The sequence below is a fragment of the Euprymna scolopes genome, chromosome 16 (assembly GCF_053919585.1).
Source record: "Euprymna scolopes isolate OS-2025 chromosome 16, ASM5391958v1, whole genome shotgun sequence".
Taxonomy (NCBI): domain Eukaryota; kingdom Metazoa; phylum Mollusca; class Cephalopoda; order Sepiida; family Sepiolidae; genus Euprymna; species Euprymna scolopes.
This window is the reverse complement of record NC_136497.1, coordinates 50,934,552-50,960,600: the sequence shown is the minus strand read 5'-3', so window position 1 is coordinate 50,960,600 and position 26,049 is coordinate 50,934,552. Positions and strand designations below refer to the sequence as shown.

Genomic DNA, 26,049 nt, shown 5'->3' with positions numbered 1-26,049 from the left:
GCAGATATATTGGAATATATGTGAAATCTAGCAGTTAGTGTACACCAAAAATTGTAGAAAATAATTACGTACAATTTTAATGAATAAAAGATTACTATACAGAGTCAACAAACTAAACAATACCATGCAGTATCTTCATATTAGAGGGGAGATAATCTATCATGAACGAATTTGGTTTGAATGTTCGGAGTTTGTGAACTACAAATAGTATTTTTTATTGAAATTCTACTTATTTCCTGCTGAACAGTGCACAAATGAGACTACTGAAAGGTTCAAAACAGCAATTGAAGCATATGTTCCCACGCGGAAATTTTATAGCAAGCCCCACTCTCCCCAATGGTTTACTTCTACTTGTGCAGCTGCCATTGCGCAAAGGCAGCATGCGTACCACAGATTTAACCGACATAAGTCCAGTTCAAACAGACAGAAGTATACAGAAGCTAAAAGTAACTGTAAGAAAGAAATAGCGACAGCTAAGAAAGAATTTACCGAAATCACCAAAAAACGCATCGAACATTAGGAACCCGTGACTTCTGGAAAATCTACAACAGTATAGTAAATAATGGGCAATCAACAATTCTCCCACTATCCAACAATCATGAGGTTGTTTGCTCAGCAACTGAAAAGGCTAATGCTTGCAAGTCAGTTTGCCTCCAACTCCACATTGGACCCTGCTAACCACCCCCTCCCTGACTTTCGATGTGGACAGACGTCACACTAGACGATCTGAAAATCACCCCTTCTCAGGTGCATGCTATCATAAAAAATCTTGACACTTCAAAAGCATGTGGACCTGATCTCATTCCGGCTGTGCTATTAAAAAAGTGCTCCACTGAAGTAGCTCCAGTTCTCTCCAAACTTTACAACAAATGCCTTAATGAATCTTGCTTTCCTGCCTGCTGGAAAACTGCTTCTATGGTACCAGTTTTCAAGAATTCTGGCGAAAGAACTGACCCAGTAAATTATTGCCCCATTAGCCTCCTTCCACTGTTCAAAATATTTGAGTCCATAATTAACCAAGCTCTCGTCCATCATTTTACAGATGTTAAACTTCTGACTGATCAACAATATGGATTTAGGTAAGCCCGTTCCACAACAGACATCCTAACTAATCTCTGAACGTATATACCATTCACTGGACAAAGCAGGGGAGGGTAGAGCAGTAGCTCTAGATATATCTTAGGCTTTTGACAGGATATGGCATGAAGGTCTTCTCAGGAAAATCAGATCATATGGTATAACTGGAAGAATACTTAACATAGTTAAATCCTTCTTAGATAAGACAAAAATCCAGGTTGTCCATGACGGTCGTACATCTAAATGATATAATATATATATATATATATTAACCATTACCCTCGAGTGGCCTCCTTGCCTTGATAAGTGGTGATGCCTATGTAAAAAAAAAAAAAAATTGTGGGAGTGCCTCAAGGGTCTATCCTTGGATCTCTATTATTCCTAATATTCATAAATGACCTCCGACAAAATTGTCTGTGAGATGGGTTTATATGCTGAAGACACCACGCTCTAACAGACACGACAGGAAAACAAATGAACACATACCTAAAGAAATGGCAGAAACACCAGAGGATGACCTCCAATCTAATGGAATGGGGACAAAAATGGATGGTCACATTCAATGCTGCCAAGACTAAACTTGTTTCCTTCAATAACTACAAGAAACCATCTCTACCACCAATAACAATGTCCAAAGACTTTTTATCTGAAAGTACATCTTTTAAACTTCTCGGCCTAACGTTCACAGGAAACATGAGTTGGAACAATTACATTGAGAGCATTGCCAGGACCGCTGCGAAGAAGGTAGGCTCTCTACCATGCTAGAAAGCTACTAATGCCCGAAAGTATCCTGTACCTCTATAAAGCCACCATTCACCCATGTATGGAGTATTGTCATATTTGGGATGGTGCATCTGCTACTAGTCTCTCGCTCCTAGGCAAGGTACAAAAAAGAGTTGCCAACCTGATAGGTCTTGAACTGTCATTTAAGCTTCAGCCTCTGTTCCATCGACGAAATGTAGCATCCCTCTGCCTGTTCTACAAGTACTTTAACGGTGAATGCTCCGACGAACTGCAAGCACTTATACCCTCTTGACGTAAATACCCCTGACAAGCAGCTAAATCCCACCCCTTCACAGTAGAGATCCCTAGATGTAAGAGAGCCTTCTACTCCAATAGTTTCTTCCCCAGAACCGCTAGACTTTGGAATTCCCATCCGGGTTCCTGCTTCCCCAACTGTACTGACATGCAGAAGTTCAAGTGTAACGTGAACCGACATCTTGCTGCCCAACTCCCCATATAGTACCCCTGTAGCTTATGTCCCTGATAGTAGCCCCCTACATCAAAGTGGCAATGTGTCTTGTTTGGGGTGAAAATGTAATCAAAAAAAAATTTTTTTTTTTTTTTAATTTCTGGTGTACACTAATATTTTTCAATAACAAGTAAGTATATCCATAGGTTTTGTTATTTTATTTTGAATTGCCATATTTTTCACGTAATCTCAATATAAGCAAGCATCCAATTTTTTTTTTTTATCTACTTATATATTTTTTATTACTTTTAATTTGATTTAATAAAATACTTTCCCCACTAGCATATATTTCGGTACATACGGCAGATTTTGGATGCCAAGCATAACAATAAGTACTAATGTGTAGAGGAATGTAGAGTACTTCTTTGTTATTAAAGTTTTTCAAAAACAATTGGCAAAAATTGAGTTTTACTAAATTGGCCTAAGATTTTCAGTTTCCAGAAAATAATCACGTCCCTTGCTACAATTCAAACTCTCTGGTTTATTTATTTATTTATTTATTTATTTATTTTTTTTTTAGCAAAACTCAATTTTCGCTAATTGTCTTCGAAAACTATTTTCATTAATAATTAATTTTCTATCTATCATTTTTTCAACATTTTTGGATATGTTCATTATTGCAACATAATTAAGTAGATATCGTTGGTTTTACTTGAAATTCAATATTTTCAATTTTGCTCTAATAACAAAGAAGCACCAAAACAAGTTATGCGTATTAAAATATAGACGCATAAAAAGTAACAAGTTAGAAACTCGTTACTGTAACCACAAAATTTCACGAATCCCACGAATTATCAAACCAACCATTAAATGAATTGGGAATAAAGTTGTTTTTGACAAGAGCTTCATTCAGAGCCTGTGTATCACTTGATCTATATATCTATAAAAGTGAGAATGTGTGTGTGTAAGGACACTTCTTAACCTATACACTCAACAAATGTTTGATCTACAGACTTGAAATTTGCTCTATTGGGTATTCAGACATGTGAAAAACATTTTAATCGGTTTTCATCCGGAAAAAAAAAAGGCTGCTTAGGGATCAAAATTGAAAAATTGATACTTGGGAGTCATCGGATTTTTATCTGTTTGTCAACTGCTTCACAAATGTGTATGCGTGGAGTGAAACATGACAGCTTCCTTATGCTAAGAATAAGTAGGTTTGAAAACATTTTGTAAAGATCATGTCAAGCAGGTCTAATAGTTAATAAATTGACTTGACTCACTATCTTTAGATTTTGGTTTCGATCTTAGCTAGAGTATTTTTTTTTTTATTTACAAGCAGTGAACCACTTAGAAAAAGACATGATACTCACATGCACATGTCTCGGTTTCTGTATTAATTAAAATATACTTAATATGCATATTTTATGACTGGGCAACGCCGGGCGGCCTGCTAGTATTCTATAAATTCAACCACAAATAAAACGTTCCTTGCCTACTCCTTTTTTAAATATTGCTGAATACTAAATTGATATTTTAGCAGTACTATTGGTAGTTGAAGTCTGGAGTCTGTGCAAAATGTCCAACACCGACTTTGATTAAAGGGTGGATGGTAAGAAAAAAAGATCTTGCAATGGAACTGGCGTTGATATGAAGATGTCTAATTAAAGAAGAGAAAAGAGATTTTACTTACATTTATAGGAACATTAATGTCCGGCCAGTGGAGATCGGCAGAAGGTGGTTTGGGGCTGTTCCATACGACTACCACCCGATTGAGATGGGGTACACCTTTTAATCGCTGCAAGGCACTGACCAACACAGCTTCCCGTTCATAGGTCAACATTACAACTGGAATATTTTAAAAGATAAAAAATAAAAAAAAGATGCAATTCTGAAAAGTCAGACAACAAATATCAAATTATCAAGATAAAAAAAGACAAGAAATCTGACAAAAAAAAAACCCCAAAAAAACATTGAAAATCTGTTAAATGTCTTTTCGGTTAAATCAAGTAATTGATTTGAAGTTTTGCCTGTCATGTTTAGGCTTAAAAGCTATTTAACAAATTTGTATCAAATTTGAAATCAAGCAACCATAAGATTCTGAGTGTGTCTAAAAACACCAACACTAATCCTAAAAAACTAAGAGGAGATACGGTGACGGAGAAAAAGATCTGACATCTAGGATTTCAGGTTGAAAGCAGATATATTCCAGAAGATGAGCAGGGTAGGTCAGTCAGTCCTTTTCAAATCTTCAAATCAGTTTGGTTTTCTGGAGTCTGACAATTGAAAACAAATAGTTTGTTCAGCTGAACTTCTATTTTAATTTGCTTGGGCTAATACTTTGAATTTGCTTGGGCTAATACTTTGAATTTGCTTGGGCTAATACTTTGAATTTGCTTGGGCTAATACTTTGAATTTGCTTGGGCTAATACTTTGAATTTGCTTGGGCTAATACTTTGAATTTGCTTGGGCTAATACTTTGAATTTGCTTGGGCTAATACTTTGAATTTGCTTGGGCTAATACTTTGAATTTGCTTGGGCTAATACTTTGAATTTGCTTGGGCTAATACTTTGAATTTGCTTGGGCTAATACTTTGAATTTGCTTGGGCTAATACTTTGAATTTGCTTGGGCTAATACTTTGAATTTGCTTGGGCTAATACTTTGAATTTGCTTGGGCTAATACTTTGAATTTGCTTGGGCTAATACTTTGAATTTGCTTGGGCTAATACTTTGAATTTGCTTGGGCTAATACTTTGAATTTGCTTGGGCTAATACTTTGAATTTGCTTGGGCTAATACTTTGAATTTGCTTGGGCTAATACTTTGAATTTGCTTGGGCTAATACTTTGAATTTGCTTGGGCTAATACTTTGAATTTGCTTGGGCTAATACTTTGAATTTGCTTGGGCTAATACTTTGAATTTGCTTGGGCTAATACTTTGAATTTGCTTGGGCTAATACTTTGAATTTGCTTGGGCTAATACTTTGAATTTGCTTGGGCTAATACTTTGAATTTGCTTGGGCTAATACTTTGAATTTGCTTGGGCTAATACTTTGAATTTGCTTGGGCTAATACTTTGAATTTGCTTGGGCTAATACTTTGAATTTGCTTGGGCTAATACTTTGAATTTGCTTGGGCTAATACTTTGAATTTGCTTGGGCTAATACTTTGAATTTGCTTGGGCTAATACTTTGAATTTGCTTGGGCTAATACTTTGAATTTGCTTGGGCTAATACTTTGAATTTGCATTTCTGTTATTCAAAAGAAAACAAACATGAACGTTGTTGTGAAGGGTAGTGTTGTGTTTGTTCACAATTAATCAAAATTTGCTTGACTATTCAGAGCAATTATATCAACTCAACAAAAAGATTTAGAATCAACGGATGGATCCACCACTTTACTCTGAATTCAAATCGCCAATCATTTGGATGGCAGCAGGTGAAAGCCATCTAGAGAAACCAAAGATGTAAACCTCAGTATTTTGGGATGTGCAAGGTATTTTGTTCATCAACTAACTTGAGAAAAAAAATAGCATCAATAAGCACATAATTGACAATATTACGAGTCAATCGCAACAACAGCAAAATTACATGGATTGTAATTTGAATTGCTTTCACACTTACTGTTCTCCAGATCTGGTCCCTAGCAAAATCTAACTGTTTGCAAACCTCAAAAGAATGCACCAGAGAAAGAAATGATATCAGAAACTGATGTAATTTTGAGGGCAAAGGAAAAAAAAAAAAAATAAAAAAAACATTGAATTGTTAGGGAAGCATCGAAAGCAATGTATCACCCTAGAAAGAGATTATGTTGCCGAATTAGGTCGAATTCCACCTAAAAGTTATTGTTTTATTAGTTAGGCCTGGGACTGAATGATGTGTTAGGTGGAAGTTGTGAACGAAAAAACAGGTATAAGAATTCCCAGGTCAATGAGAGCAGCAGCTAAAATGTAAGCAAAGGATAATTCAAAGCATGTGAAGGGAAATAAGGTTCAAACTAAAAAGAGAAAACAAAGAGGTTTTATTTCTCAGATTAATTGCTATTCATGTCCATATTTATACCTAGGTTGTTTGGAAATATTAAGGAAACTCGTTAGCATTTTGGAAATACCGATTCTAAAAAGACTTGGAAAAGTCTAGACTCACCTGTGAATTGTTCCCGAGGTACATTGCCACCAAGTCCTTCACTGAATTCCTTGCCTGCACCTCCAGCTCCTTTGTTAATGGGGCGGAACCCATAACCAGAACCTGTCAAGGAAAGGAAAAGTTGTTTTATCAGAAAGATAATGTCAAAAAGATGATCGCAAAAGATAGACCTTAAAATTCTTGGTCATTTTTTTTTTCCTATAATTTGAAGGTAAAAGAAATTCCTAACTTTTAGGAAATCAAATAAATTATTCCTCATTCACATAAAAAAATATAAAAATAAAACTTGAAATTATCATATGAAGTTTAACAACCTTTCTGTATATTGGCATGTGTTGGATGGCTTTTATAAATTCACTTCCAAACTAACCTATCTTTGGCCACGTATTTATTTATCCTTGTTTCTCTTAAATGCATTCTTATCACTTCATCTCATGTTTTCTTTGGCCTGTTTCTGAAAACTGAACCTGCTATCTCAATTGTTCTACATCTATTTATCCAAAAACTCTTACCATTCTTTCAACATAGTGATGTCATCAAAATCTACTTTTCTGTACACATCTCTTTAAATGGTTCAGATTTAATCTTTCTCTTAATTCATCAAAATTAAGCACGTTTTGAAAACTCACATTACACATCTATTGTATCATTCTCATTATTTGTTTCCATGCAATGCATGTCCTCAACTTTTAACAAGTTTCAATTTCATATATCATCACACTGCACACACATGCCTGAGAGACCCTTTTTTGGTCAACAATGGTAATGGTCTGTTATTAACAACAGAAGTTCCCTAAACTTATTCCATCCACTCTCAACTCTTTCAATCATGCAAACACCTGCTCCTCTCTTTGTTCCAATTGTATCACCAAGGTAACAAAACTTTTGAACAATTTCAATTCTCATCCATCTTTTACATTTCTTGCACATAAACTCATGTCTCAACCTACCAGTAATTCCATGGTATATTTTGTAAACCAATGCTTGTAAGGACCACAAAAAAAAAAAAAAATTGACAGTGTTTAATCTCCAAGTTAGAAAAAAAAAATTACAGAAATGTTTAAATCTTCATGAAAGCAACTTTTGGTAATAAAAAAAACAAAAAAACAAATTAGAACAAAACAAAAAAAACATTAGAAAAAAAAGAAAAACAGATTCGAAGAAAAGAAAAACAGATTCGAAGAAAAGAAAAAACAGATTCGAAGAAAAGAAAAAACAGATTCGAAGAAAAGAAAAAACAGATTCGAAGAAAAGAAAAAACAGATTAAAAATTTTTTTTTTAAAAAACCCATTAAAAAACAAACAGAAAAATTAAAAAAGAAAAAAAATGATTAGAAAAAAAAAATTTGCTTTACACTAAAATCATGTTTTTGATTGCATGTCAAAAAACGTAGTGTTCAGATTCAAACCCCCTTTTAAACAACTTAAAAGGATTAAAAAAACAAACAAAAAAAACTCATCCCTGCTTATCAATGCTCAGGGGCCACTCAAGAAAAAGGTTAAAAGGATTGTTGATTGGATGATGATTGCTATTAAACTTTCATGATAAACTTTATTAATCAAAATTACAGGAAAAGTGGAAACAGTGGGTGAAATTGGCAGAAGATTACTTAGGACACGATTTTCCAAGTTGACGACTTTACAATTACATTTAATTTGAAGCCAACCATGCTGTACTTGGTCGGGAAGTAGACTTGTAGTATCTTGTTTTACATATTAGGATCTTCTAGGAAAGAAACTTTGTGCATGAAAGTGCCATCCAAAAAAAAATTATAATACATGTGACTGCGGACCACTTGTGAATTTTCACACTCTCACTCATGAAACGTCCTCCTTCAGAGGAAGCCAGTTTAATTCGCATATGGTGAGTGCCGCTTCAGTACAGTACATTTTGTTTTTAATACAGAGAGAGAAAGGAAAGTTTTTTGATGTGGGTGTAGCCAGATAAGTTCTTGCTGTGAATGTTTTACATGGGCAGGGGATTGGAGATTGGAGCTCAATCGAGATTGATCGTGTAATAGCTATAAGTGGCTCAGAATGTAAACAATTCTTAATGTTTTTAACAACATGGCTTCTTCACATTCTGCCAAGTTGTGTTTTTTTGTTTTTTTTGGTTGTTTCTCTTTTAGAAATGTGTCTTCATAACGACCATTTCATCTCTAATCTTTTTGATTCATCTTAAAATAAAAATAAAAATTTTGTATGATGAATCCTTGGGATTCGAAGTTAACTTCATTCACCCATCATCAAATGAAACAGCAACAGACAATGTAAATACGAGAAAGACATCAATATACATAAAAGAAAACCTGCTGAAAGAAATATCTGCTGGCAAACATTCAGAAGTGATTTTAACAAATGGTTACTAGGAGGGATTTTATTTTGACGGTGTTTTCTTTTTCCAAGTAGATACTTTTTTTAGTTACACTCGAACCTCCTGACCCGATGATGAGTAAATTCATTTCACACACAAACCTGAATTTGCAACATCTTGAATCAAATTATAAAGTTCAAAGTTGAAATAAATGAATTTGCAACATCTTAATGAGTCAAATTATAAAGTTCAAGGTTGAAATAAATGAATGACACTTTACTCTATACAGGTTTCTCATTTTTTTCAATTTTACTATGCGTTGTCCAATGACAATGATAATGGATAAGACACAACAGAATAGAAGATTGGTTTGTATACGTGCTTGTGGACACAGAAAACTTGTAAGACAAACGTCAACAAAGATATAACGAAATGACAGCGCATGCATCATCAGCTAAAATGAGGCAGATTCAAGAATGAGATTCTCGTTTCTCAGTTAGGACTGAAGATGTATAAGAAGTAGTTTTTGGTTGAAGGACAATTTCATTTATGGAACAGATGCAAACAATACGCATCAGAAAAAGGAAAAATAAAAGAGGAGAGCAGGAAAGAGATTCCATTTACGAAAGTAAATATTTTTTTTCATTTTTTTTTTTTTTTTGACAAGTTGAAAGCATCAACTCCTGGTAAAGATTTGAAAAGCACCAATTTCCTTTCTGGTTCCAATATAGGGGGGGGGGGGAAAGAAATTTTGAAATGTCAAATATGACTTTAACACACTCAAATTTTTATCATGTGAAGAAAGTTTCGGCAAAAAGCAGAAATGACAATTAAATCATTGTATTTCGTTTTCTTGTTACAGCCAGGAAACATATTTAAGTGTTTCTCATATCTGATAAGTAAAAAAAAACAAAAAAAAACTTTACATAAAGTAGATTTAGATTTTTGCCATTTCCTCTTAAGGCAAATATAAGAGAAAATATACACATTCCACGCAAAAGATTCAGACATTTAGGAATTAAAAATAAATCTAAAAAAATGTTAAAAAAAAAATAGTTTTAAAATCAATAGTTGTTAAAGAGGCTAATGTAGTTTGCTTGAAGCATTGTTTAGTGTGTATAAAAGTAATTTATAGAAGACAATACAAACAATGCAGAGGTGTAGGGATAAATAATGCAACTGTCGAATAAACTATACAGATTCACCTTTAGTAATACAATATGTATTTTTTTATATTTTATACTTGCGTTGTATTCTTGCATCAGCATGGTCAGATTATTGTATAATATTTCGAAAAAATTTTCCTTTGTTAGATATGTGTTCGAATTTAATTAAAATCTGAATATAGGGACTATTGTAAAGATGAGCAGTTTTGAAGAAATTAAAAATGAATTTTGTTTTAGAATTTATTATTTTATTAATAATTGTTTAATAATTAAATTATAATAATTAAAAATGATTTGATGATTTGAAATAAATCGACAGATATTTTTTAAAAAGAATTTATTTTTTAATCGATTGAACAATATTTCACATATAGTGTGAGTAAACTTTTTCTAATCTTGATTGCTGCCACTCTGGATGAAATGAAGAGTTCAGTTCGAAAACCCCAGAACAAGGCAGAGAGTCTGCTGATCAAAATGTGAAAAATCACAGGAACCAAGATGAGGAAAACTGTCAGAGATATCTATTACTCATGTAGGTTTTCATATCTTTCTGAAATCGAAACTATATTGTTACTATATTTTGATGTTTAATTAAGTTTTCTATATTATTTTTCAGACTAGCGTTCTATCTTTAAATGCAAAATTCAAGAGGAAGGGGGCTAATGTTATTGTATTTGTTCTGTGATCATGATGCCACCCTCCCAGATATTTTTTGTTTTGCTTGTTTGGGGAGGGGGAGGCATATGTTAACAAGAAAGTGTCGCAATCAACTGTTTATTAACAAGCATAACATATTATATACATTATATAGAAGTAGCAAATATTTGCTAGTGTGAATAATGCAGATTAAAATTTTAAATAATTTATTCATTTCTTAACTCAAATGACACAATGGTTAAAATTATACTTTTTCAAAAAGATAATTTATAATGTAAAAGGGAAAATGCGTGTCTGCCAAAATCTTTTGACACACGCATCAGACCGTGAAAAAAATCTGTATCGTTAGAAAGATCAATCTCTGATGAAAAGTACCTAAAAATTGGCCAAAAAGATTAATTCTGTCCTGGTCAACTGGGCCGTTTCTTTTTGCAAGGAGGGGTCAGTTTTTACGTTGACATTTTTGCAAAACCTAATGAATTCAGTCTTTAAAATTCTTTCTCAGGATTATATCAAAAAATCCAAAAATGTCTTTTTTATGTCACAAGATTTGACAGACAGAATTCTTTCATCAGATTAAAAGTTGATACACCAATCTCAACGTATATATATAAAACATTATTTCAATGGCTTGTGAGGTCATAAGCCGCCGTGGCTGAGACAACTAGTGTGTTATTTTTTTTTCATCTCCTTTTCCTCTTTCGCGTTACAGGTTCAAGCCTACCTACCTGCCTGCTTACTGTTGCTAATTTTTATTTTATTTTTGCGCTCGCACGGACACACGCCGCTATTTTGATTGAAACATTTTTGTTAGGGTTTGGTTACTCTCTTCACCCAGGCAATGCCGAGTAGTCATGTTATTCTTTAATAATTTTAAATCCCTGTGGTTTATTAGATTGGATAATTAATTAAGAAAATATTTGACAGGATATAAAAATTTTCAAATCTTATCACATTCACAATGTCGAGTTACTAACAGCCTAACAACCAATCATGAGACAAAAGCTACATAGGTTTCCTGTTTCTAAAAGATATTCAAGTCATCCTTAGTCAAATCATTTATGTACCCTTAATATGCTGAAGAGTTTGAAATTAAACTTCTCTTATGAATAACTTTGCGTTAAAAAGTGAGATTTTAAATTTTAAAATAAAAAACATTTATATAGTGTCAGAAAACCTAATAAATTCTGTCTTTAAAATTCTTTTTCAGGATTATATCACAGAATTCAAAAATTATTTTTTTTTATGTCACAAAATTTGACAGATAGAATTCTTTAACCAGATTAAAAGTTGATGCAAAAAAAAAAAAAAAAATAGTTTTGGCAGTCTGAAAAAAGAAGAGACAAAAAAATCATGTGAGATTTTCTAAAAATTCCTCAAATTTAGGAAGTACATTTTTAAATATTCTTGAGAAAGTGACAAATCTGTTTGGAACAAGTGTAATTTAATCAGTCTCAGTTTATTTGAATCTGCAAACTAATTTCTGCTTCTATCTTATTTTACCAATGTGGAAAGAGTTATTGCTCTTGTACAATGTTGGCTTTGTTTATAAATTTTTTTTAAAATGGCTAAAAGCTTATATATACAAATACTAGCAGGGAAACCCAACGTTGCCCTGGATTAAATGATGATCAAGTCACCATTTATCAAGGCCTAAAAGCCACTTGCGGATAAGGGTTAATAAGTGTATCGTGATAAAAATTGGATAGAAATTAACTAAGAGGACAGCTTAAGAATTTGTTTACATTTGACTTGAAGACAGCCTTGTTGTAATCAGCTGGAAAGCAGGCTAGCAGAACTAAGTTCCACAAAGTGGCCTGTTTTAGAAAAAAAAAAGCTTTGTTTGTGAAACTTGCATTTAGATTTAGGCACAGATAGAGAATGGAAGGTGAAATTGTTGATAGTGATTGTAGCTAGACGAGTGCTTTTTGTGAAAGTTTGGCGGGGAGGGAGGCATAGATTGAAGCTCAGACAAGCACTTGCCATGAAAATAACGATAGAATAGAGCCAGGCTTTTGTGAGAAAGAGGTTCAGAGAGGAGAAAAGGGGATCATCTATCAGATTTCAAAGTCGATTTTGAACTGTCAACAGGTTATACATATTGCTTTCCCCATCTTGGGACGAGTCTTCAGCTAGTTTAATATATTTTTTAACTTGATAAATTGAAGCAATAAGGTAGATAATTCCACCTCCATCAGGTTATGGATTTATTCTTCCACTTATAAATAAAAATTTGTAGAAAAGTGTGGAAAAATAAACAACTTTTTTTTTTAAAGCAACACTTGAATTTGTAATTAGTCTATGTTTAACAATCCCATAATGCAACACACAGAAAAGAAAAACTAGTTTGCGAAATTTGATGCTAATGATTAGATTTATCCTTGAACTATTTTAGAATGTTCTTTTAACATCTCGAATAATAATCACAGTATGACCATGTGTACCGAAATTGAAGAGGTCAATTGCTTTTTAAAAAAAAAGTTTAAGATTAGTAAAATAGATTCCCCTTCCCTCCTCATTCAAATGTTAAACCATTAAAAAGTAATTTTATTTCTAAATTCTACCAGTTTTAAGTCGAAATATCAATTCACTATAATTTGTGAGTATTTTATATTGTAAATTAACTGCTTTATGTAATTTTTTTTGTAAAACTATTAATGATCGAGGGAATCAATTTAAAGATTAAAAGCATTAATAATTTCCAATTTTAAAATTCCATCAATCCATCTATCTATATAAAAAGGAACTGTGTGTGTGCTCATTTTCTATAGAATCTGAAATGGCTGGTCCGTTTTTTTTTGTTTTTTTTTTAATTACACACAAAGGTGCTTAATGTGTTTGAGAATGTTCTTACATAGGTTTTGTATTGGAATGCGTCTGATAAGTATTGAAAATCGATAATCGAAAAAATACGAGTAAAGGATGGAGTCTGATTTTGACCAAAGTTAACACTTTTATACAACCTAACATCACAAGTACATTTGAGAAGTTTTATCACTGCACAAGGAGAAAGGCCCTGCGTATAAAATCAACGCATTTGAAATGAATGTTTCTGTTTCGAGCACAATTGAACTATGATACTTGACTTTCGAATTTTAAACTTTCAGTGAAGCCATTATTTACAGATAATTTTATAAAATTAACAGTAGATTCTCTATAATGCAATGTAGACTACAATGTATTGTGAACTAAGTCATGTGAAGATTCCTCCTGGTACAATGTTAGGGAACCGGTCCCTAACCAGAGCAGGCAATCAATCGATTTGATTAAAAAACGGTTGATTTCACCGATTTCAATGACAATAAAAGTATGGAAGGGTGGAATATTTGTTGATTCTCATTCAATCCTGAACAACATTGGGTTTTCCTGCTAGTATATATTATATCGGTGCAAAAATAATGTCGTTTTTTGACGTTCAACTTCAAAAGATCATAACTCCTTCCAACTTCATTAATCGAAATAAAAACCATTAGAATCGACACATTTTTGCCAACGAGAAACAAGTTTATTTATCCCATTAGCATAGAAATCCAGAGTTCTGGAAGCGATGAAGTCATCGAAGGCCGATTCAGCATCATCTCTGCTTTTAAAGCATTTTTCGTATAGGAAGTTGTTGAGATGCTTGAAAAAGTGATAATTGGTGGGCGAGAGGTTCGATGAATATGGCGGCCGAAGCAGAGTCTCATAGCCCAATTTGTTCAGCTTCTGCAGGGTCAGTTGAGCAACATGCAGGTAAGCATTGATCCCTTCATATTGTCCAATCTCGGACGCATACGTTGGAGCTTCTGTGCTGAACATCGCTGGTTGTCATAGAGGATCCACTTCCCATCACGTTACAATCCACTTGAGAAATGGGTCGTTTTTGTTGTGCAGAAGACACCTCAAAACGATTTTTTTGGACTATCGTTCAATTCATGCGGCACCCATCTACCAACTTTTTTGACTTCCCAATTTTCTTTAAATGGCAAACGACTTGAGTGGTCGATCTAGAGTTCAACAGCAACTTCTTGTATGGTTTTGCGAGGATCGGCTTCAATTAAGGCTTTCAAATGTTCGTTATCAACCGCAGTTGCAACCGTCTTCATCTTCGAGGCTCATCACCATTGCAAAATTTCTTGAACTACCATTGTGCCACACGCTTGTTAGTGGTTCCTGGGCCAAACACATCATTTATATCACAAGCTGTCGCAGCAGCTTTTCAGCCTAGTTTGAACTGGAACAAGAAAATCGTGTGGATTTGAATTTTGTCCATGCTGTTGAAAAACCAGCAAAAAAAATGAATGAAGAGAATGAGAACGGTAACAAATAACATGATTCGATAGAGCAAAAAACACGCTTCAAAATGATATATAACATGGCTATATATATATATCAATGAATTAATTCAGAAATCATCCAGAAAAGTAACATGTGAAAAAACGATATTGTTTTTGCACCAACCTAATATATTTTTATATATGTATACACACACACGTGAAACCAGATTTTAAATAGTTTTTTTTACATACCAAATTTTTTCCACTTGAACAAATCAAAATAAAGAAAAAGAACAAAATAGATAGTGTAGAAAAGAAGTTATGGAGAAGTGGTATCAATCAGATGCTTAAAGTCTGTGAGGCAAATATCTTTGCACTAAATTTCTTTTTTTTTTTTTTTTTTTTTTTTTTTTTATTATTCCCCTTTATGACTTTATCTTGAGATGCTTATCCATACCTGTGGTGTAGATTTTGGGTTATGGTTAATTACCCATCTTCTCCACAATATGAATTCACCTATTTATTACTAAAAACCCGAAAGTGGCCCCTCTTTTTCTCTCAATCTTGGAGTTTCACTAAATTCACATTGAGGAAACAACAATAATACCATCATAATATATATATTGTCAGGCCCAGCCTTTGTTGGGAGCTATGGTAGCTTGTATGTGACAATGATAATGAAAAAAACAAACTTTTTTTAATCCAGGATTAGCTTGTAGGTCCCTGGGTTTTAATGTTAATAACAGAACACACAATGGGACTCTACAGTTTAAGGCATAATATGTATAGAAAGAGGAAACAGATCAAGCGTGCGAGAGGCAAGGTAAAACCATGAAGGTATAATTTAAATATAGATATTTATTGATAGAAAATCATTAGGAAATATTATACGGAACCAAAAAATTAAAGTGAGATACAAAATGGGGAAGGTATCTAGCTTATTAGATCGAAACAAGCAGAGAAAAGAAAACAGTTTCATTCAATCTCTAAAAACCGTGTGCAAAAGAAAGGATTCGACTATCATGATGTTGATTTGTAATCCACAATACGGTTCAATCAGAAGTGATGTGCAAGTTCGAGTAAAAAGATGTTTTTCTTTCCATGTGAACAAGTATTGAGAAATTTGAGTACTCTTGCATAATTTGACCCGAATCCTCGCGATTTCCCGTCAAGCCCGGATCGGGCGAGACCGGCAATCATCGGTGACAACTAAGCGGCGTAACAGATCCAGGCTAAGGAAAAAAAGCAAAACAAAATGGGGGAAAAAAAAACCCTTAAAATTTTCAAATAATAACAAGAAACCTACCTTTAAAGAAACAAATATGTTTATTTAATTTATTGTAGTATTTTTTTTTTATAATTATCAACAAGAAGTTTTTGTTTTTTTTAATTTATCTGCAAAAAAAGGTTGATTACCGGTGTGTGAGTACAATTTTTTGTTTCATTTTTTTTTTTTTTGCATAATATTTATCAGCAACAAGTTTTTTTGTTTTTTTTATCTGAAAAAAAAAAAAAAAAAAAAAAAAAAAAAGAAAAAAAAAAAAGGTTGTTTCACCCGTATAATTGTTAGGTGTAAGTACAATTTTTTGTTTAATTATTAGTATTATTTTTTTTTTCATATCAAAAATATTGATTTTTTTTTTTTTTTTTTTTAGTTGGAAACCACTGTTGTACCCGGCAGAATATATTTTTTTATTATTGGAAGGAGGGTTTCGGCATTTCGATTTGGCACGGTGACCAAAAAACCCTCCTAGGATTCTCCCAACGTTATGTTTTCTTCGGTTGAATAAGGATTCATCAATTTCTACAGTATGTCCCTGAACCTCCTATCTGCCGGGGATTCCTCAGGAAATACGCCTGACAAATTTCCCTCAGAAAGTTCTTCCAATCCATATACGTGTGTTCGGATATAACATCGCATTCTCTCTTAATATTTTTTAGTGTCGCCATTTCGAAGGCCCATGAATAGATTATTTTCACTATTGTTGCAATATCCAAATTGGAACGTGCAAAAAACGATCCTGTGCACAATGACACCCACTGTCTACACTGACCACTGGTACACCGCCAGGAGAAGCCATCCTTTACACAATTTCTTTATTTTAGTAAACATTTATGATTACATTTGTTGCATCTCATTCTTTGAGAAAGCAATTTCTTTTCCTGACAAAAGGAAATTGTCTGCATCGGCGTTTCCATGTGTTTTTCAAGTATGCACAGATTTATTCCCATGGCTGTCATTTTTTTTTTTCAGTAATTACTTTCTTCCAATTCAATTGTCGTCTGCTTACAGTTACAAACTAAAGTCGGATTAGCGTTTCAAACATTTGAACAACGCTCGGCGGACGCCAATGATTGCCGGGCTTGACGAGAAATCACGAGGATCTGGGTCAAATTATGCAAGAGTACTGAAATTTGTTCGTTCTTAGTCGTGACAGACAAGATCCAAATTTGTGATAGGCAGAGTTGATATGTTTGCATTGTTTTCAGCAAATAAAGACATTTTATTTCTTTTCTTTATCTTAGTGTTCACCGACTTTTTTTTTTTTTACCTCTTTATCTACTTCAACCTATGTGTTCCCTTGGGCAGCTTTCCTCAACTGACTTTGTGGGGTGAAATAAAAGATGGTCAGGGAAGGACTCTCACAGGTAGTGATATGTCTTTTAATCCCTCATTGTACGACAAAAATATCTATTGATTGAGAATTCCGCTTTTTAATATAAGCATTGTTGCCTGAAGAGGTCTCTAGTTGCTAAACACTAGAAGACCAAAACATGCTCATGACTGTGTAGCCACAAATTACTGCTTATGTAAAGACAAACTGAAAATATATATATTATATATATATATATACACACACACAATCAAAAATATGCTCCGTTTACAGCCGAGCATCTGAGTGTGGAGATTATGGATACTTCCTAGTCTATCCACTCAAAATTACTGGGAAAACTCTGTAGAAGGAAAATAGTGTGCTACTTTTGGGACCTTATTATTGAAAATTCCTAAGGAGGAATGACCTGTCAATCAGAGCTGCTAGATTCAAGATTTAGATTCATGACTAGGTATTGCTCGTTTATATCACCATCTGCCATACAGCAACAGTTCACATTTTGGTTTATCCTGCAACAACAAACCACAGTTTGGTCTGGTGAATATTTAGAACTAAACATACCTGAAAATGAACATGACAAATTTGCCATTAACCCTTATAAAGACTTGATGGGGGGGGGGGTATGAGAATGAGAGAGAGAGAGTGTGTGAGAACAAAAACGGCATGGGACGTGTTAAAATGAGAAGAGACAGATGAATGTTTCTGTTACAATTAGATTGCACTAAAGATACCTTCCTCAGATTTCCTTGCAAACAAATGACATTGGGTGACACTGTTTTCTCTCAACTCATAATACAAATGTCAACAGCTTAAAAAGACATTCTCAAATATCCAGCACACTCATCTGCCTTAAACGGTTCCGCATATATAAAATAAATAAAGTTTCCATCTACGTTGAGTATTATAAATTACTTTTTTCTGAATGCCAGCTCAATTAAAAAAAAGATTTAATCTTCACTTTTAATTGTAATAAAATCCATTGAAAATAACTTTAATCAGAAAATATTTCATGATAATAAAAACAATTATAAACTACTATTTATCACAAACATAAATAAGATTAATCAATAAAGTTTTTGTGAAGCTTATCACAAACATTGCTCATGGAATATGAGAACTAAAAGGCAAAATAAAGGGAAGCGAGTGTTGTGAGACTGCTGAACATACACCAAGGGTTTAACTTTCTATTCTCCTGATATGTACTGGATAGGGATATATTTATTGAAGTAGTTGAGTGGTCTTGGCTACATAATCAAGTAATACAATCTTAATAAGTCACCTTAATTAACAGTTGATTGTAGTGGTAGCTAGTAATATGCTAGCCAAATGTGCCCTAAAATGTAGTACTGTTGCCACATCTGGAGAGGAGCTGCCCTAAGTACTCTATCCTGCCTTGACAGAGTTAAAAATTGGCTGGTGGGTGAGGTCCTTTTTTCCACCCTGCAACCTCTTTCTCACAGAAGAGATGTTGCGAACCTATCTTTGCTTTACCATTATTTTCACTGCAAGTGCTCATCTGAGCTTCAGTCAATCCCCCTCCTGCCAAACTTTCACACAAAAAAAAAAAAAGCAATCGTCATGCTACAACTACTGCCAACAAACTCCCTACTCTCTATCAGTGCACAAATCTAAATGCAAATTCCATAAAAAAAAAAAAAAAAAAAAAAATTGGACCTGTGTCCAGGCAGTTACGTCACAGACAGGAAGTCACTATTGTGATGTGGCAAATGAGCAGATCAGATCTTTCTCTTTATACTGAATTGGCAGAGAGAGAGCAGTTGTAGTTTTTTTTTTTTAATAGCTGCTCCCATAATGGGGGGGGGGGAATTATGTGTATAAATACATGTATACTATAAAGAAAATAAAATCTCAAAAGATTGTTAAATCCCAACTGATTTTCTGTTATTTATTGAAAACAGATATGATAGTTGTTATTAAAAAGATGAAAATGTCTACAATGAGAGAGAAAAGAAAAAGAATCACTCTTGCATGTCATCTACATAACACGATGACAACTGTCTATGTGAGAAACCACTGTCTGGATAATTTGTGGTGGATCAACCGGTATCCATAATACTACAAAAACATCTTTAGAAAAATGACCACAGAATATATAAATCTTGCCCGTGAATATGTAGAGACGACACTAAAGAAGTCTGCCAAATACATTTACAGTCAAGAATCTTGGAAAATAAATTGCAAATGTCAGAGAATTTTTTTATTTTTATTTTGTAATAGTCGTTTTTTTTTTTTTTTTTTTTTTTTTTAAAGATTTTATTCAGTTTGTTGTGTGAATGTATTCAAGCAAAATAATATAATGGTGGGAATAGGAAAAATTTAATAGCAAACAGACACAAATGGAAAGAAGTAGATATTGATGACTAGCAGGGATACCCAGCGTTGCCCAGAAGTAGGCAAAACAAAATAAGAGTTAAAAAAAATGTGTAACGTTTTTCTTTTACAACTTTTCTCTCTATTGCTACACATCCTCAGTCGGGTTACCTTTTTGATGACAGCCCATCCTTTGTCTCTCTTTGAAAACTGGTTCAATATATAAAAAAGAAAGTAATGGAGAAAAGGAAGAATTTATCATCAGTTGACTGACTGAACTAGTTTCAGCATTATATATTTTTTAACAACTATCAGCAAGAATGAAAAGTAAATTTCCGATTCTGCACTAGTTTTGTCCTTAGTCCCACCCCAACTCCTTCCTAAAAGAAAGAGAAACATGAAAAAAAGTGAAAGAATGAGAGAGAAAAAAGAATGAAAGAAAAAACGAAACAAATGAATGGTGAGGACGAAATGAAGGGGGGGAACAAAATGAAAGGGGGCAAATGAAAAGGGAAAGAAATAAAAGAATCCTTGTTGATTGTTGTAAGAAAAATGAGAAGGAGGAGGTATTTTTATACATGCAAAGCAAGGTTCACTTTCATAAGACACATAACACTGAAAGGGACGGCTAGAATCCTGAAAAGATCTCTTGGTTGGACTCACTAAAATAGGGGTAAATGTCAGACATCTGGTTGGATGTCCCATCTTCTAGAAGAAAAAGTTTAAGAAAAAAAAAAAAAAAAAAAAAAAAAAAAAATTTAGGAGCATTTGTAGTGGCCGATGTTTACACATTGTCATCCAAAATCAAAATGCATAAACTTGTTTGTACACACATTGTCTGTGCATACACTATCTTGAATGAAAACAAATTATATTTTGAACCATATCAGCAAACTTTCTGAATTTATTTGAAGTGGTTTTCTGGGAGCCACCTAAATTCTTTAAAAAGTCAAATTTTTTCTTCAATGAGTTGAGGCTACGGATCGATGTCGCTGGGCACCCATCTATTGGATGCTAATCTCTCTAACATCTCTCCACTCACACGCACACGCATTAGGAAACACACAGACACATACAACTCATCGACTTATTATCGTTTGCTAAGCTGTATAAACTTTATTCATTGAAATATTTCCCATCTTTATCACTAAGCTTCTTTCCTAATACAAAATCAAATGAACATTGACTTATAAAAACTATCAGTGAATTATAATTTATATATAAATGAGCAGAGATGTTTTGATTACGATTTTCCTGACCCCTGTAAAGCAAGGCTCTTAATTAATCCAGACTTCTTCAATGTATCTGCTAATGAAGCTCCCTTGTTTGTATAAGAACTCTAAAATATTCATGAACATTCTGTTTTTCCTGTTACTGAAACTTCTATTTTAGACATATATAAAATATCTCTTTTGTGAATATATGCCTTCTGAACACATTCTGTTTACCGTATAACACGTTTCTCGTATTCTCACAATTTATTATAAAGCCTGCAAACTTTTTCACTGAAAATTCGGTTCATCCCCAAAATGAATTCTCCCATTACAAAACACAACAATGCTCCAAAAACCAATGTGAGAAACTCATTCTCCAAACATTATAAAATGGCTAGAATACTTTTGCAGACAAACTGTTGTTTAACAATAATCCCTTGTTAAAAAAGGAATACAAACATAAATTGTATTACATTCCGGGAATTTTCTGATTTTTTTATTTTTTTTTTTTTATTTCGTTTATTCATCCATTATTTTACTTAATTCTTATGGAACTAAATCAGCCAATTATTTCCTAATAAAATATTTATTCAAACAAATTTTTTTTCTTCTTCTTTTCACAGATTATTATCAGAATGTATCGTATATGTATTTTTTTTTTTAGTTTAAATTAAAACAAAATGTATATTTAAACGGAAAACATTCGAATTCACACTGTAATTCAATTTGAAAAATAAACAAGAGTTAGCAGGAGCAGCTGCCATGTGTTATGCATTAGTGAAAGGGGGGAAAAACTTTACACTGTTTTAAAAAGTTAGAATTAACAAAAGAAAAAAGTATATACTTATGACTCGTCCATTCAATCTGTGTTATACTTCAAACACAAGCGTTACTGACCAATGAAAATTGTATTTCAAACACAAAAAAACTTTAGAGAAATGAAAATATTTCAAATAAAAGCGTTTCAGGCCAATAAAAATGCTAATTCAAATCTAAAATCTATTCTAACAGATACGATTGTGATATTATGGAGCCCCCACCCCCCGGAACAGGTTAAAAAGTTATATCAAGAAATGTAATGGTTAGAAATGATTAACCAAGGGGCACTAAGGTGGCTAGAAATAAGATAGGTGTTCGACTAGGAGTGGCCAAGAGGGCAAGTCATTTTTGCTTGCTTAAGCAAATCTATACATAGGATCTGCGATTTTGAGTTAATAAATTTAAGTTAGTAGTTTTAGGACAATTTTCAGTTTGGAACAACTGTCGATGGTTAGCAATTTGAAGCCCCCTCCCCTTACCACCACCCTAAGAGATCGTACAAATTGGACTCAGGTGAGAGCCGATAGAGCGTTAGCAACTGAGGAAATGAACTGATGAAACAAGTGAAACACATCTCAATAGACAAATATCTCAGATAAGGTTTTTGTTTTGGAGGTGGGAACATAGTATCACATGATTATATGTCTGTCATGTCTATATAATTATAAAACCGTGAACCTTGCTTGCTTTCTTGCATCTTGTCTTGAGTGGTCGGTCGAATCCATCTTTTAAAAAACGGGATGACAGGTGAATATATATATAGGTGAATATAATATAATATGTGTGTGTGTGTGCGCGCACGTGCATATGGGCATGACTCAAAGGCAAAGGATTGAGGCTGGAGAGTTGTAGGTTTTGGTTTCAATTCTAGCTGATGGCACCAAAGCCATATATATATATATATATATATATATATAGTTTTTAGTTTTGATTTCACCACTTAGGTTCAATATAATAATCGCTAGAGAATTGTCTCTATAATAATAAATACGTAATCTGCATGAATTAAAATTATATTTAAGCGGATCTTGCACTCGGGCAGCCTGCTAGTATAAAACTAAACATAGGTGGTTTTACTGAAAAAAAAAAAAAAAAAAAAAAAAAAAACGCTTTCTCACTTCACTGGTATACAGAAAACTCGCACTGAAATTGTTTTTCAGACAAAAATGTTTGGTACAGTGCTATTGTTATCAAATCGCTATATTCAAGGAAACCTCCGGTGAAAAAAGTTTTTCAGAATTTAATAAAGTTAAATATTATAAACATTTGTATTATTAGTAATGAGATTGAAAAAAAAATATATAAACACTTAATGACTTATCTTATTTGAATAAGGAATGATAAACTTCGGGAATGTATCTTCCATTCTTGCATAGAATATTTTCCAAAAAATAAAAATGACATTGTATGGCAATTTCAGTTTGAGAGTAAATCCTACACACACACACACACATATATATATATATTTTCAAGGCACAACTAAGTATTTAGAGGCAAGATTCACTTCATTTATAATAACATCCAACTCCACAAGGTTGACGTGTCATGTCTCCGCTTTTAGTTACATTCAGCATCCATCTTCAGTGATTTGAGCAGGACATCTATGTCTATGGAACTTGTATCAACCATCATGTCAAGCTCCTCATCATTAATGCGCTATTTATTTTGCATGGATCGATCCAACTCACTTTTAACAGTCTCCATTCGCATATCTTAATAGGTCATCTTCAGTTTGATCATCTCATCTTTCTATCATTGCACTTGACTATCGCTTAATAATGCTAGTCACTACTTTCTGACAGCCACACATTGGGAAATACTGTATGCACTTTCACAGAGAGAGAACATCGTTTTTTTTTTGGTAATAGTATCCAGGATATTCAGCAACTTGTTCCTGCCTTTCAAAAGCAGAGTATCCTCTACTCTCCAGACAGTCAAACTAAACATCCAGGCCACATCCTTTGGTAATTCCAGAGACTTGCTGGCGTTTCAAAGTGTGACCCATGTTCAGTAACACTAATTGTGGATGCAACACTCATTCACATCGTTTACAGGCACTGAAGTTGTCATCTTGATTTGGTCATCTTATGGTAAGACTGCACTTACAATGAACCTAGTTATTTGTGGAACTATGTTTAGACAAAATCCCAACCTAATTCAGTAGTATATTAGTCTGTTACGACCAAAGTGGCTCACTGATATGTACTTGGAGATAAGCAGATTGGAGATCCAGCAGTATTACATTTGATTTTTGACGTCTATTCCCTCAGTTTGTTGGCATAAACATCAGTGTTTGCATCCACATAGTGGTTGAGTTTCCTGTAGTTCATGACAGGGTGCACTTTTGATTTATCCTGAATGAATGACAGTCATCAATGGGTGTTTAAGTTTTTGTTCATCGCAAGGAGCAAACAAGCCTTTCTTGATCCACTGTTTTACTACTTCGTTGAATAATCTCCTGACTGTTTTTGCCAGCATTGAATGCTCTGTGACACTGTTTTGCAGCTTACCAAGCATCTTGTCTTCCGCCACATCAGGAAATTGAACCACACCTTAAGATGGATACTCTGTGTAGAGCTTTTATTGTGTCTACCCCTCACCAAGAGGTTTAACTTAAGCGGGTCCTCCCACTGTTGCCAGGACTTCAATTACAACTGCACATTCATCCTTCAGTCAGAGGCTGGTGGGCCCAATTCAACATGTCTGCATTCTCCCGCTAATAAGAACCACCTCGATGCTCTGCTTTCACCACATCTGGCACACCTTTTTTGCTCACTATGGTGCACGAGCGCTCATAATTAACTAAAATGATGCCTCTCTTTCCTGCTTAAAACTACTTTTAAAGTTGGTAGCACAGAGTTTATATCTTGTTCGGGAGAAAAGCTGGTATATAGTTGTCGTCTCCTAACTCTTTTCTCAGACAATACAGAAAAGCATGGCCTAGTTCTCCATATCGGTAGCAACGTGCATCACATTTCTATGGTTGGAGGTTCCAAGCTGTCGGTTATGCTGAATAAAACAAGGAATTAGGTAAGTGGTTACTTAATTTGTTTGGCTTTCCTTGGTTTACACGGGTCCCACAGCTGTCATAATGTGGGTCTAGGTGGGTCATCTTTCCATATAGCTCTCATTAAAGCCAGAAGATGGGGAATGCTTATTTTTGAATATTTAAGAAGAGGTAAGGGTTGTCGGACATGGTCAGGCAATCTATGAGCAAAGGCTGCTTTAAGGCCTTGATTCCTCATACCATCGAATAACACAGAAAGCTTCCACATGTTCATCAGGAAAACATCTATAGTTTCATCTTAGTGATGCAGTGTGCCACAATCTACACTACGTTGCAGTGGAGTTCAGGGTGAATATTGTAAATAAAGTTTCTGTTATAGAAGCATAATCCCCCTTTTTTTCTTTGCTCAATTAGAGATAGAAAACAAAGGAGGATTGGCTCTCTCCATGACAAGTCTTAAAAGATTATATATTTTTTTTAACAACTAGATCTGTCGGTGCAAAAAAGTGAACACAGATTTCATTTTGTTAAAAAATTGAAGTATGAAACCATCCAAATAGAAAGAAAAATTTAGGAAAATACTTTCTTCAAAAAATAAATAAACAAAAAAAAAAACCCAAGTCTTTGCTATGAGAGATGTGCATAAAAAAATTCAGGTTTTCCTTGGTTTAGACAAATGAACAGTGATAATTCACATTTGCCTGTTAATATGATCACACTGAAAAATTAACTTGTTACAGGCAATCAATTTCATTGGATGATGAATATTTCTAACCATCAATTTCATTGGATGATGAATATTTCTAACCATCAATTTCATTGGATGATGAATATTTCTAACCATCAATTTCATTGGATGATGAATATTTCTAACCATCAATTTCATTGGATGATGAATATTTCTAACCATCAATTTCATTGGATGATGAATATTTCTAACCATCAATTTCATTGGATGATGAATATTTCTAACCATCAATTTCATTGGATGATGAATATTTCTAACCATCAATTTCATTGGATGATGAATATTTCTAACCATCAATTTCATTGGATGATGAATATTTCTAACCATCAATTTCATTGGATGATGAATATTTCTAACCATCAATTTCATTGGATGATGAATATTTCTAACCATCAATTTCATTGGATGATGAATATTTCTAACCATCAATTTCATTGGATGATGAATATTTCTGACCATCAATTTCATTGGATGATGAATATTTCTAACCATCAATTTCATTGGATG

At 33.6% G+C, this 26,049-nt stretch overlaps 1 protein-coding gene across 1 annotated transcript in view; it reads right to left on the bottom strand.

Moving 5' to 3' along the window:
* LOC145295945 (exostosin-like 3) overlaps window positions 1-26,049 on the bottom strand; it is a 59,310-nt gene that overhangs the window by 11,135 nt on the left and 22,126 nt on the right. Inside the window, exons 2-3 of the mRNA XM_080141833.1 lie at window positions 6,416-6,517; window positions 3,963-4,117 (exon numbers count right to left, since the gene is read on the bottom strand). Of these exons, the coding sequence (XP_079997959.1) occupies window positions 3,963-4,117; window positions 6,416-6,517 (257 nt within the window). The remainder of the gene's footprint in view (window positions 1-3,962; window positions 4,118-6,415; window positions 6,518-26,049) is intronic.